The sequence below is a fragment of the Lissotriton helveticus genome, chromosome 3_1, assembly GCF_964261635.1.
Source record: "Lissotriton helveticus chromosome 3_1, aLisHel1.1, whole genome shotgun sequence".
NCBI lineage: Eukaryota > Metazoa > Chordata > Amphibia > Caudata > Salamandridae > Lissotriton > Lissotriton helveticus.
The window spans coordinates 1,029,664,035-1,029,677,778 of NC_136061.1; the positions used below are offsets into that span (position 1 = coordinate 1,029,664,035).

Sequence of the window (13,744 nt, forward strand, 5' to 3'; positions counted from 1 at the left end):
TGAAAAGTTATCAGATGACAGAAGACATATTGAAAACAGACTACTCCATTGTACATATAGACCAGAAATTTCAGATGTTATGGAGCAAGAGAATAGTACTATAAAGAACAGAGATGTAAAATTGAGCCTAGCTACAAGTACAAAGTGGACAGTGACTCTAAAAAGTACATCTGATAAAAAGACAGGTTTAAGGCCACGTGATATTATGATGGGCAAGGTCATGAATAAGGCATTCATACCAGTGGAAAGGATGATGACTATAAATGATAGCATCAATTTGGAGTACTGCAGGAATTTATCAGATGTAGTGACTTCTGTGTCTAATCAAGATGGAACTGAAGTGCAAACAAGAGAAAAAGAGCAAGCACATGATCTGTTACTAGGTGAAAGGATCAGGAAAAAGGTTCGTCTAAAAAGAAATTGTCTAGTGCCAAAGTGGCAGAAAGAAAGGCCAGTTAGTCTTGTCACAACAAATGCAATGAAGTGCAAAAGACTGAAGAGGTGGATTGACACTGGGCATACTTTTCGTGTACTTACACCTGAAAATCCTGATGAGGATAGTGTCACCACTGCTGATTCAGATTCTGAAGAAGAGCCTGAAAAGAATCCAGATCTTGAAGATCGACAGGTTGGTCGACATCTGGAGAACATGAATAGAAAACAAGCCTTGAATGAAGAAGACTTGAAAGTTGTGACTGAAGACTCAGAAATTGATGAAGATCTGCTAGAAAAAGAAGCAGGAGAAGAATGTGATCAGATTGTGTTTGAAGACCAGGAGAGTATTGAAAAGCAGAAAAGAAGCTCTGAAAGCAGGAACAGGAATTCTGAAACTGGGAAGTTGAAGGTAATTGAAGAAGAAGAAGAAGACGAATTGCCAAGTACCAGCTACAAAGATGATGTTCCTAACAGAGTGAAGCTGCCGAGTAAAGAAGTACCTGAGTCCAGAATTGAAATTTCTGACACTGAAACTGATGAGAGTGATGAAAATTCTCAAATAAGAAAATTGAGAAAAGGAGCTTGGAGAACAGAATGTAATGTGACCAAGCAAAAGAAGAATTTATCAAGAAAAGATGGTGATTGGCCAGGAGAAAATGAAGGCCTAAAATTCAAATTGGTACACAGATCAAAGGAACAGATTGATGAGATATCAAGTCAAAAAGATTTTGAAAAGAAAAGTGAGACAGGAAAGAAAATAGAGGTGAAACATGTAGTGGAGGTAAATAGTAACAGACAGAAAGAGATTGAAGACAATAGTGACAATGATTGAAGTACATACCTGTTAAAATTTTGGGTTTCCTGTTTTTTTTTGGCATTAGGGCGAAGAAAGTGTGTTAGGTGACACAAGGTCGAAGAAATTGTGTTAGCGGGAAAAATATACCCTGTGACATTAGGTCGAAGAAAAACTGTTAGAAGGTTTAAGGGTATATATATATTAAAAAAAAATTGAAAAAGGGGGGTGTTAGAAATTTTTTGAAAATTTAGACAACATTTTTACAATTTTTGTTTTATTTTTCCTTGCAAGCTTAATGAAATGACTTTCATGTTTTTATAAATAACAGTTCAAGATGCTTATTCATAAAGGGATATTGTAAGATGTCTCTGATATATGTGCTCCTAATAATTGATACTTTAGTTAGTTTTAGTTGTCAATTTCACTTGAGGAAAAGCAGAGAATTTACAAAATGAGAAAGGCATAAGAGAGAAGGGTAGAACTGAGGGGGTTTCTTAAAACTTATTATGAGAGTTGTAGATAAACTGATGAGACAAGTCTTTAGAATTACTAACACAGGTGAAATTGAATCATGTTCATTTTAGATAAAATGTTTGAAAACATTTTTGGGTGGTGTTTGGTGATTTTAAAATCACCAGATGGGGGAGTTGATGGAGCGAGATTCAGAAATGTTTTTCATTTCAACTCGTGAAGTCACATTTCCATAATTAATTAATAATATTAATGATCTGTGCTGTGTGTGTATTAATTCAACCTAGTTTAAAGTTGCATTTTCACAGAACACGCGGGAAACTAACATGTGTGCTCATAAATGTGCATTATGTTGCATTCTCATGTATGTGGAAAATAATGAATTAATCTTGTCTATTGTTGTGTCATAACTAATAGCAGCTGTTTTTAAATAATGGCATGTGCTTGTTTTGCTTTCCTTGTCTATGTGGTGTCACTCTATTCTCTATAGGTGCATAAAGAACCCTGCTGGATTAAATGAAGAATGGTAGATATAAAATGCTGCTTTATTTGTGCATTACAGCTAGGTAATTTAGACTAATGGGTTAATCATTAGCAATGATGGGTGGCAACAGAACAAACTGTATTTCTATCATTAATTACTCTTTTGTGTTTGTTTATATAATAGTTTTACAAATGAAGCTTAGAGATGGCTGCAGAAAAATAGTGCACTTTTAAAAAGTGACGCAAGAGAGGTGGCGCAGAAAAATGACGCTTTTTGAAAAGAGGCCTATTGATGAAACTACTACAAGAGAAAATAATTCTGAAAAGGATGAAAAGCCTATGAGCTTTTATTTTGAAAGGTTTTGGAAAGAACTGCTAAAAGTGACTCTGTGGAGAAATGTTGCTAACGTGCCACGGGAGCTCAGTGCGGACAGGCTCAAGGTTGGAAGGAAGAGACGTGATAGAAATTGCATTGCTTGAACTCCTTTCGCTACAAATTGTAGCAGCCTGAGGAAATGCTGCCAAGACTTCTGCATGAACAATGAACTAGTGAATTTGCCCGGACATGTGGAAAGGAGATGTCACAATTTACTGTGGCACGAGGTGGCTCAGCCAATGGAGAGCTAGAATTCGTCTAATGGAATGTGAAAAATAGTTCGCTCAGCTTATTTTAGGGTATAAGAATGGGCTCAGACAACAGTCATTTGGCTTACGCTCGAGATTCCTGAGGGACGTGATATGCTGATGGACTACACACGTGAGGAAAGGAGTTTTTATTAATTACTTTATTTCTAAGTGATGAGGGTAGAAACAGAGAGATAGTTAGGATTTGGAAATGCTTAATTTTACTTATTTCTGCTAATGAATAATAATTCTTGTTTCATGCTCTTTTTATTAATTCTGAATAAACCTCTCTTTATGACATTTTCTAATGCTTGCTTAATAAAATTCCAAAACCTGAGTTTTTCTAGATGTGTTTAAATAAACTTTCAAAATGACAAGCTGGTCTTGATTATTGTGGATAGTTTAAAACAACATATTTAGATCTTATCGCCTCATGATTCAGTCGCTCTATTGTTGATATGGGCCTAGTGTTGTAGTGTAAGTTTGGTGGTAGTAGATAGAGTCATTTATGCAAAATTTTGGTGAGAGCGCTGGATCACAAGGTCACTCTACTTGGGGGGTGTGGCTTCCTGGGTTGAGTTATGGGCAGCAGGTGCATTTTAAACTTGTGTTATTTCTAAACACGTTGCTCCCCCAGGTCAGCGCCAGATGCAGCTTTAAGGATCGAGCAAGCCCTGATCAGACCACTTTGTCCATTCCACCACTGACCGCACAGAGTCTCTACATATTGTTTACATACACTAAAAAATTGTTCCTTTCTCTGCAGTGGCACATCTGAAACCAAGTATGTTTTGTTTTATTTTTCTATATTAACATTAAATATTAGCTATTTATTTTGCCTGCATTTGAGGTGCTCAGTTAAATGATAATTCGTTTTTGGTCTCCATTTGAACAAAACAGTTGTAAAGTGCTTAAGTGACCTTGAAACTTTTAGCAACCAGCAATTTGAATGCTTGGTTAAGTGGTGAACGTATTCTCGCCTAGTTTATAAACAATAATACATGCAAGCCACAGCTGAAAGGCTTACTATTTAAAAAACATCACGGATAAAACAGCCACACACGTAAATATTTGTTTAATTTTACAAACGTATAATGAGCAAATAGCAGTCTTATTTAGGTGGAAGAATTTTTCTTTTTTAGTCAAAGGGAGTAGGACATTCATGAAGAACAAGTCCAGCATTAAGGGGCAAAATCCTTGTACTGGCTTTGAGAACAGATGACGTTGTATATCCTGTGAAAATCTCTGCCGCATTGAGAAGAAAATATTGATAACAATATTAAGATTTGTCTTGTCTTGAGATGTCTTTAAGCATTTGAAAAATAGCCATCACTTGACAGGAGAAATAGAAAAGAGCATTACTAATAAGAAAGTACTAAAAAAAAAGGGCAGAAGGAATAAGGTACGGCCTATTTTAGTGGTCGCAAATGGGAAATAGGCCTGTTTACAACTACAGAAAAAGGTCATGGCATGTACAAACTCTATTTTGCAAGTCAGTGACTTGCAAAATAGCGTTTGTGACTCTCGCTATTAGGAAGCGGAAGCCCTTCCTAATAGCGAGTCACAATGTACCATTGTTCTGCGATCGCATTTGCGGCTGCAAAACACTCGCAGTTTACCACCTCCTTCAAGTAGGTGGTAAGCCACTCGCAAACGGCAAGGGGTCCTCAGGGATCCCGTCCCATTTGTGAATGGATGCGAAAATATTTTTTAAGAGCAGGCAGTTGTCCCAGGGACCACTGCCTGCCCTTAAAAAATGAAACTGAAATGTTTCATTTTTCTTTTTTAAATGCATTCCGTTTTCCTATAAGGTAAATGGGCTGCATTTAAAAAAGAAAAACCTGCTTTATTTAAAAAAGCAGTCACGGACATGGTGGTTTGCTGACCCCAGCAGGCCACCATCCATGGGAGTGCTAGCCATTCCTAATGGGGTCGCAAATTGCACCTGCCTTATGAATATTAATGAGGCATGCAATTAGCGACCCCATTAGGAATCGCAAACAGTGTGTGAGAACCTCAAACCGACTCAATTTGCGACTCGCAAACCTACTCAATTTGCAACTCGCAAATTGGAAGGGTCGTACACCTGGGCCAAGGTGTCGAGGCGCAAAAGAGAATCCCACACAAAAATACAGAGTGATGCTTGTGGAGGGAAGAGGGGGTTGGGGAAAGCAGCAAAGGCCAAAAAGTAGTAAAAAGAAATCCTGGGCGTAGGTGACTGGGGAGGGAGGGAGGGAGGGGGTAGTGCCTCCACCATCACTCAAAATATAGCACCACAAGATATCAACTAAATAACAACTAAAGCGAAATGTATGTATTTGAGTTGCCATTATTTAGTTTAGAGGTGCCCTATTTTTGAATGATGCAGTATTTGTTATAAATATAAAAAGGTTTGTTTATCACAATAACTTTGAGCACTATGAATTAAAATGACCAACAAAAGGCACTTACTTTCATCTGAGCTTCTGATTGGCTGGCGCTTCTGTAGTCTTTCATCCCCTGTACTGAACTGGCGCAAGAGAACTTTGTGCTACAAAAAAGTTTATATAATTAATATGTGCAATGACATACGAAACACAGTCATGTCTGTAAATAATTGCTTTTAAATTCTCACCTGTACATATCCTTCTTAACTCTATCTGCAACCTACTGTGCATCTTGCTTATTTTTCACTCTCATCTCTACTCCCTCTCACTTCTCACACACTCTCTTTCTCTGTCTCTCTTTTTTCCCTGTACACCATATATTTCTAACTTGAGTCATTTATTCCTTTATTCTGTAGCAGTTTCACTAAGACTCATCAGGTCTCACTCTGATGCTGTTGTTCTCACCTTCTCTTGCACGCCTGCTTTTCTCTCCCTGGTATGCGGTCTCATTAGATCCATACTCTTGTCTCCTTTCCATTATCACGTTGTCTCTTATTTTTTGTCACATGTCATTCATATTTGACGTTACACACCTTCTTTTGCCCATTATTCTTCTATCTTTGAATCTAATACTTTTAAATATGTCTGTGATGGGTCCCTCCTTTTTCCAGCTTTTTTCCCTTCTTTTATTGTTCATTTCCCTGTGATCTCCCATTTTGCCTCTTCTATTTTTGACTCCCTTTCTTTTTTCCTATGCTAATTTTCTCTTTTGATGTGCACCCACCACACCCAGACCCTTGTCCAATGGGTCAGTATAATTCAGTGAAAATCTATAATGCTTCTTTTACTCATAATGTTAGCATTGAGGGGTTTATATGCCAGCCAGATAGCTTGTGGGGATTCTAAGCCAGATGTTTGAAAGATTTGCTCCCACTTGGCCCATTCTAAGCGAAAGCGTTGAATAACAACCATACTTATCATAGATACTGGCTTGCAGTAATTCTTTGGTAACCCTCTGATCAGTGTACGAGCTGCCCAGTCACAAAGGTAAAACGACAAACAGTGGGAGGTCTTTTGGGGTTGTTAAATATTAATTCAGTTTTTACTTTTTGGCAAGCAAGCATTATCTATAAAATCAATAAGCTTTCCAACCAAGTTCTGGGGGAAGTTAATTTACAATATAAGACAGTTGTCTTGCTAGCCACTGATGAGTGTACCTTTCACTCAGCTTCGATCTGGGATGGCAGAGCGTGAAGAATCTTCCTCAGTTGTAATAGTGGATCATCCTTTCTATTTCTATTTTTTATCCAACTTATGTTGAGAATGCTTCCCAGGTTCTACACTTTTTGGGAGACTCTAGATCCAAAAATTAGGGGAGCTCTGAGAAGATGACGGTCTCCTGGAAAGACCCTTTAAAGTCTTTTAATACCTCTTTATTGCTCCTTAAACCTTTGTTACATTTTGCAAAGTGCAATTCTATAAAACTCGGCAAAACACTCTAATGAGGGGTTATTAGCATAGGAGTAAGACAATTGTGTATAGTTATGAATTGTTTATACAAGATATCTTTTAATATATGAATGGGATTGACCTACACTTTTCTTTGAAGGGGAAAGGAGAGCTCTGAGAAATCACGTGTCAGAACCACAGTTTAATGGTTATTTATTTGGAAAGAAGTCAATCGATTTTAGTAGTTTGAGGCATTCAGGGTATAGTGCCAAAATTACTATATGTTTTTTCACAACCAGATGTGGCTGGACAACCACTCTAAAACAGGAACCTCCAGTCTTCCTGGTATTTTTTGGGTAACTTGACAAACATCTTAACAAGATATTTCTATCAACAACGAAATTGATAATAAGCCAGCCAATCAGAGGTAATGATGACCTGTTCCTGGAATTTCAACTCTTTCAACTCCCTCGGACAATATTTTGCTTTAAAATGACAGGTATAATTCAGAGGGTTCCTGTATCTAAGGCGACTAAAACTGTGTTTACTTTTCTTAAATCCCTTATTTTTAGGAAATTCCTTTATCTTTGCAAATCACTCATCCTGTGTGAATCTTCCTTGAATATATGTGCAGAATCGATAAAGATTTCACAGTCCGGAAGCTCCAGAGGTGGCGCGGGATTAAAATCAAAGAGATTGAAAAGAAAGTTTCAAAAGAAGGCTAGCTACACTGTTTGACTATCAAGGGCCGGTCACAGGTTTCTTTCATCCTTTTTCTTTCCCAGGGACTCAGAGAGATAAGGGCGACCCTTTTCAGTAGCCACAGTAACATCTAGGGTAAAAAACCAGAGGGCAACTGCTGACTTCAAGAAACAGCCTCCGAGGAGGAAAAAGCTACAAAGGCAGAAAATCCTTCAGGTGTCGGTGGGTCTGAAGAGGTGCACAGGAAATACAGGAGAATGGAGATGTGAATACCAGAAGCCATGCCCAGCCCGTGCCCAATGCCAGGAATCATAGTCTTACTCCTCCTGCTGCAGCCCTCCCTGCTCCTAACTGCACCCGCTGCTAGCTGCACTGCTGCCACACAGCACAACAAAAAAGGGAATGTTCTTCTGCGCCACCTGTAAGTTCTTATGCACTCCCTAATTCCCACTGCTCATTCCCTCTGCACTGACAGCACCCAACTTTCTCCCACCCACACTGCCAGCCACTGACAACACATCACTCTATACATTCATGCATGCTTCTCAGCACCTGCACTCTCATCAAACACATCACAGAGATTTTGGATCTGCTGCACTACAAAACACCAGATCTGTTGTTCCTCACAGAAACCTAGAAAAACTCAGAATGATGAAGCTCCACTGCAAACAACTAGAGTGCAGCTGGAGAACGAACCAAGACAATGCGCGCAGGAACACATTCAAATCTGCCTACGATGCTTCCACCAGCAGATCTAGGCCATCAAACACTTCACGACCACAGACGCATTGACACCAGCAACAAGCAGCAAAGAGATTTTTGCCATCGTGCAAGATTTCATCTCCCCAGTGGTCACCTCCAACAAAACTGTCTATCTCATCAAAGGAAATAACTTTGTCCACATGGACCGCAATGTCCACAGAGGAAATCACAGCCACTATGTAGTTCATCCACTTGAAAGCCCCATCACACCCTTGCGCCAACTACGCCTTCCCTAAGGGATTACCACCCATCAGCTCGTTGCCCACTCCAATCCTGAAAGCCTGTTCTCATCAGCTACCTTGCTGGACACCTGGAAACACACCACATTACTCCTCTGCCAAAAAACCCACTCCAACCAGTGACTCTTGCAAGTTTCAAATGCATCTCCCTGCTACTGTACCCGGCCAAAGTCCTTGAGAAACGTATCAACTTATGCCTCACCAACCATCTCAATGACCACCACCTTGACACCACACAATCCACCTAAAGACTTAACCATCCCATGGAAACAGCCCTCAACGCTGCTACCACTCATATCCGTTGGATCCTAGACAGAGGTGACATGACAGCCCTAACGCACCAGGACCTCGCGTGGCTTTCAACAGCCCATCCTCACCTGACGTCTACATGATAGGGGAATCCAAGGACCCACACTGCGTTGGATCTGTTCCTTCCTGACTGGAAGGACACAGTCAGTCTGCCTGGCCCACTACTCTTTGGACGCTTTCAGCCTCATCTGTGGAATTCCACAAGGATCCTCACTCAGCCTTACCCTTTTTAATGCTTATATGATCCCTCTAGTAAACAGCATTCACACCTACGACATTGATGTCCATCGTACACTGAAGACAGCCAACTCATAAACCCCCTCTTGGACAAGACGACAACAATCAGACCAAGTTTGCCAACTCCATGACCAAAGTAGCAGACTGCATGAAGACCAAGTGTCTCAAACGTAACACTACAAGACAGAAGTCATGATCTTCAGGAAGAACCCATCATAGTGGGACTCCAAATGGTAACTGACGGAACTCGGAGGCCCCCCTCCACCCCCACCTCCAAGAACCTCGGAATTATTATTGACAGCCAACTCAAAATGACCACCCAAGTCAATGCCATCACAGCCTCTTATTTGCACACCCTGAAGATGCTGAGACCAATCTTCACATAGCTCCCAACCAACACCTGGCCAGCCACCCTACTCAAGCTTCCTTTTCTCAGTGGAGACAACCAAACACAATTTTGAAACTGAAATTCTAACCATTTGCGAGTCTGAGGAGGTAATTCACTGAAATGTAGGACAAACTGGAATTTATCTGAAGACGTAATAAGGCTAGGATTGACCAGACAGGAGGAAGTGGATGTTTTACTCAAACGTAATGAAATTCAAATGTGTTTCTTCCATATCAGGTCTCAGGCCCTGGATTAGTTTACTTCTCTTCTATGAAACATTCTGGCTTGTGTATACTGGTTCATCATGTGCCATCTGAAGTGTTCCTCAGTGTCTGAAGCGCTATCTCATTGGTTGATCGACTTACAAATGCATGAACGTTAGAGACATAATGTAAGTCTTTCGGAGTAATGTTAAATGGCATCCAGTATTTCTCAAAACGACAATTTTTTCAAACCCCATTAATGCATGTGAATTCTGAGGGCTGGTCCACCATGAAACACGTTCTATATAGCAATAGAAATGTGAACGTTACCTTCTTTTGTGGAGTCTTTGCGTCTTCTGAGCTATTAAAACAGAATAATATAGTAATATATACATTACGTCGTGGTTTCATATACATTTCACCCAACACGTTGTCACACAAGTTTAACAATCTTAAAAAAGCAGTGAACGCAGTTGTGTTTTTTTTTTTATATAAAAAGAGGCTATACTTAGCAAGTTATCATAGATTCCAAGTTGGCAGTTTGTTAGGTCTTGGCTACAGACAGTTTTAACTGTCTGTTGGCTAGACATGTTGTTTACAATATAGTCAGGCTGGGTTTTGAGTCGGCCCCTTGCTCTCGAATAGTTGGCTTATTTATCTATATCTGTTGTCTCCCCTCGATTTCATGGCTTTCCTTCCTATTCTTGTGTTTGTTCTGCCATGGAGCATTTCTGCCCTACAGTGTTCTGGTTGGTTGACTTGTATCCCCCCTCAGCTCAGGTTGCTTTTATATTTCGTTATTCACACCATGGGAGTCCATCTGTTTTCTTTTTCTGTCCACATGCGCCAATTTCACTTTTACTTCTTGCTCTTCCTGATGCTTTACCACCCCACCACCATGCTTTTCTGTTGCTTCCCTCATCAGGATATTTTCTTTATTTTATTACATTTTTAGAAACACTGCTCAAACTCATCAAATCCCCTCCCCTGCCTTCACAGCTCAACAACATATATTTCCCCCCAAACTCTGACACCTTCATCTTCCTCCCAGTCATGTCCATTTAAAGAAAAATCTTTCTTTCTTCCTTTCTTTTTCTCAAGAACAGCACAGCTGCAATTTGCTTTCAGGCTACCTCCTTTCTAAATGTCTACACCATCCTAAAATTGTGGCTGTGACACGTGTAAACACATTGGGCCTGATTATAAGTTTAGTGGACGGAATTCTTAGTTACAAATGTGACGGGTATCCCGTCCTCAATATAAATTCATCAATTTGGTCCAGCACCCATCATTGTAACCAGAATCATTATTGTGCACTATGTTGAATTCAGCAAAGCACAATTTGAACAATATAACATCAATCAGTTATTTTCATTATCTGTGCGAAATGTGTACATGCCTTCTTTTGTTTGTTCATGACGAGTGCTACCCTTTATCAAACTCCTGTTTTCTTGAAAACCACTATGATGCCCTTTGATCACCTTTTCGCTATATAAAGTGCGTCAAAACAATAAACAAATAGATAATTAAATAAATAAATACAGTTACATATACTTATGTATGTATTTGGCACAGCAGCATGTGACAAGCCTGCACTTGGTGTGGGCAGAGAGCTTTGTGTGGGTCAACCATGCTTCATGTCCCTGTCACTGAGATAGAATGCAGGAAAACAACAATTGGTGCTATTACTTTGAGCATTCTGATTGGCAAAGGTCATCTCAGCATTCCATACAGATTGCTAATAGGTGGTATTGTCAGCCTAGTGTCATTTGTTCTGTACCAAATTGCTGCCCACTGTTGGCACTCCCAGTTGCACAGAAATTTAGTTAGTGGACAGAGACCAGAGACTGTTGCACAGCGGGCAGTTGTTTGATATCACTTGATGCGGCATGGACTGAACAGTGCACTAAAATCACATTGCATAATTTAAGAGGCTGTGCTAGCCAAAAAGATATCCTATCTGGTAGACAAGCTGTTAATCATATTAGAATCCTGTGGCAGTGAAGTCAGACCAGGCGAGATACAACACACCAGTTCCACCCCCTTGCAGCAACAAAGAAATGACACATAAGTTGGTGTTCTCAAGATACACCAGACAATGGGACACCATGGTCTACTTCCCCTACTCCCCGCCTTTTTAGTCAGTACCTACTAGGAAATACCAACTATATTTCACATATGTGTGGGGGTGAGTTTTTTAATAAGACACTCCCCATTAGGTTGCCCATGGAAATGTTGCACTATAGGGACTGTCAGATATGTTTTAACGCATTGGCAAAGGGGGCCCCGGCCCAGGGTTCCAGGCTTTCAGGGGACCCCCCGATAGCCTCTTTTCTGCAGACAGTCCAGTCCTAATGACCTTGAATGATTCATAAACATAGTTTGTTTTTAAATACCATTTCCCTTTAATGTATTTCTAATAGAGGTAATGTGTTGGAGTTTATTACAAACATTTCGTAGTTAAATGTTGTGTTTATGTTTTTCAATACCACGCACATCCGTTTTTTTCATATCGAAACTGGACCTCACATACGAGAAATATGGGGCAGTCATAGAGATTATTTGCAATAATATTAGTGAGCTGCTGCTGTGTTACAATATTGAAAACACGTGGCACAAGAATTTGCACAAGTTTGCCTATAGAGGGCATGAAAGAGCTGTAACTAGATCATAAATTCAAAGCTGTTCCTAACAGGGGGCGCCAAAATCCTTACGACATCCCTTTGACTGTAATTTCACAATGCCCTATTGTTCAATTGCACAATGTAATAAAAATATGGACTGGGCTGTGTATCGAGTATTAATTTAAAGTGTCCCTGTTTCAGTCCAACTAAAACAAGCCCTATATTGCTGAATTGCTTTATTTTGTTTAGACCCAAGTTTTTAAAAAAATGATTCTAAGGGGCTTATCATGACTGTGGTGCTGCGGGAGCGGGCCGCCACTCCAGTGCCCCTCTCTTGCATCGCAAAAGCCATAATTAGACCGCCCGCCAGATTCCGACTGGATTCAAGGTTGGGCGGTCCTGCAGTGGCTGGCCCACAGCAGTGCCTGTTTCAGAGGCTCAAGAGAGAGCCATAACAGGCACCGCAATGGGATCGCAATTGCAGGTTCCTGTAGGGAATGGGATGTCAAGTTCATGCCCAGCAGGAACTGGGGGTGCATGCAGACAGGGGGCACACCATGTTTCACCCTGTATGCATCCCCTGGCACAGAGGCAATAGGGGGATCTCTAGGGCCCCCTTTGTTACCTCCTGTCACACTTTTCATGGCTGCCTCACTGCCATGAAAACCGTGGTAGAGATTAAATTTGTAATATACTTGGCGGGCTGCATTAGCCCCAGATACTGGGTCTCACTCCTCTAGACGGAGGGATAGCATCTACACAGGTGACAATCAACATGCTCTGGGGAGCATGCCCAGGTGCAAAGCACAGAGACCCAATGGGCGCACGATAGAGTGGTATCAACAATACATAGCACAATTACTTCCCAAACTGTTGAAGAACCTTTGAGAGGCAAATCGCATTGGGGCCCTCTCACCTTCTATGCAGGAAATGCATATAGTGATGATCCCTAAGCTGGACAAGGACCTTACAGACCCAGGGTCCTATCACCCCTTGTCAATATCAAAGATGACTGCACTGCAAGATACTCTCGAAAGCACTGGCTACTAGGTTGCATGGTGTAGCACCACGCTTGGTATACGAAGACCAATGTGGCTTCATGCCCAGTAGAGGCACGCACATGAATTTAAGGCATTTATCCCACGGTATGCACTCAGTCAGGATGAGAGATGATGGATGGAGCATTCGCGGCTCTCAACATCGAAACAAAAAGGCCTTTGACTCCCTTAGTAGGGAGCATCTCTGGGAGGGACTGTGCCGGATGAGCTTTGGTCTGAGGTTCATGCAGTGAGTGCAACTTTTATATGAAGCACTGTCGGCCAGAGTGCGTACCAGCAGTATCATCCCTGATCCCCTGAAGATAGCGAGAGGCACTAGACAGGGATGACCACTGTCCCCACTGCTCTTTGCCCTGGCCATTGAGCTGTTAGCCATATATCTCTGGACATACCTGGGCAACTGAGGCATTCGGTTGGCCGCAACACACATGTTGTGTCCATGTACGCAGATGACATGCTTGTGTATCAGCATTAGCTGGGAACAGCTGTCCCCTCCTCCTACAGATGATGGATAACTTAGGGGCTGTATCTGGCCTCCGGGTGAACACACAGAGGACCATTGTATTCCCACTGGCAGCACTGGTGAGCATAGCCAGGG

At 41.1% G+C, this 13,744-nt stretch overlaps 1 protein-coding gene across 2 annotated transcripts in view; it reads right to left on the minus strand.

The window, feature by feature from the left end:
- Positions 1-13,744, minus strand: part of RAPGEF4 (Rap guanine nucleotide exchange factor 4) — a 980,403-nt gene that overhangs the window by 154,318 nt on the left and 812,341 nt on the right. For both annotated transcript variants that reach the window (XM_078681558.1, XM_078681557.1), the window contains 2 exons: positions 9,795-9,825; positions 5,261-5,339 (listed from right to left, as the gene is read on the minus strand). In XM_078681558.1, coding sequence (XP_078537684.1) covers positions 5,261-5,339; positions 9,795-9,825 — 110 coding nt within the window. The remainder of the gene's footprint in view (positions 1-5,260; positions 5,340-9,794; positions 9,826-13,744) is intronic.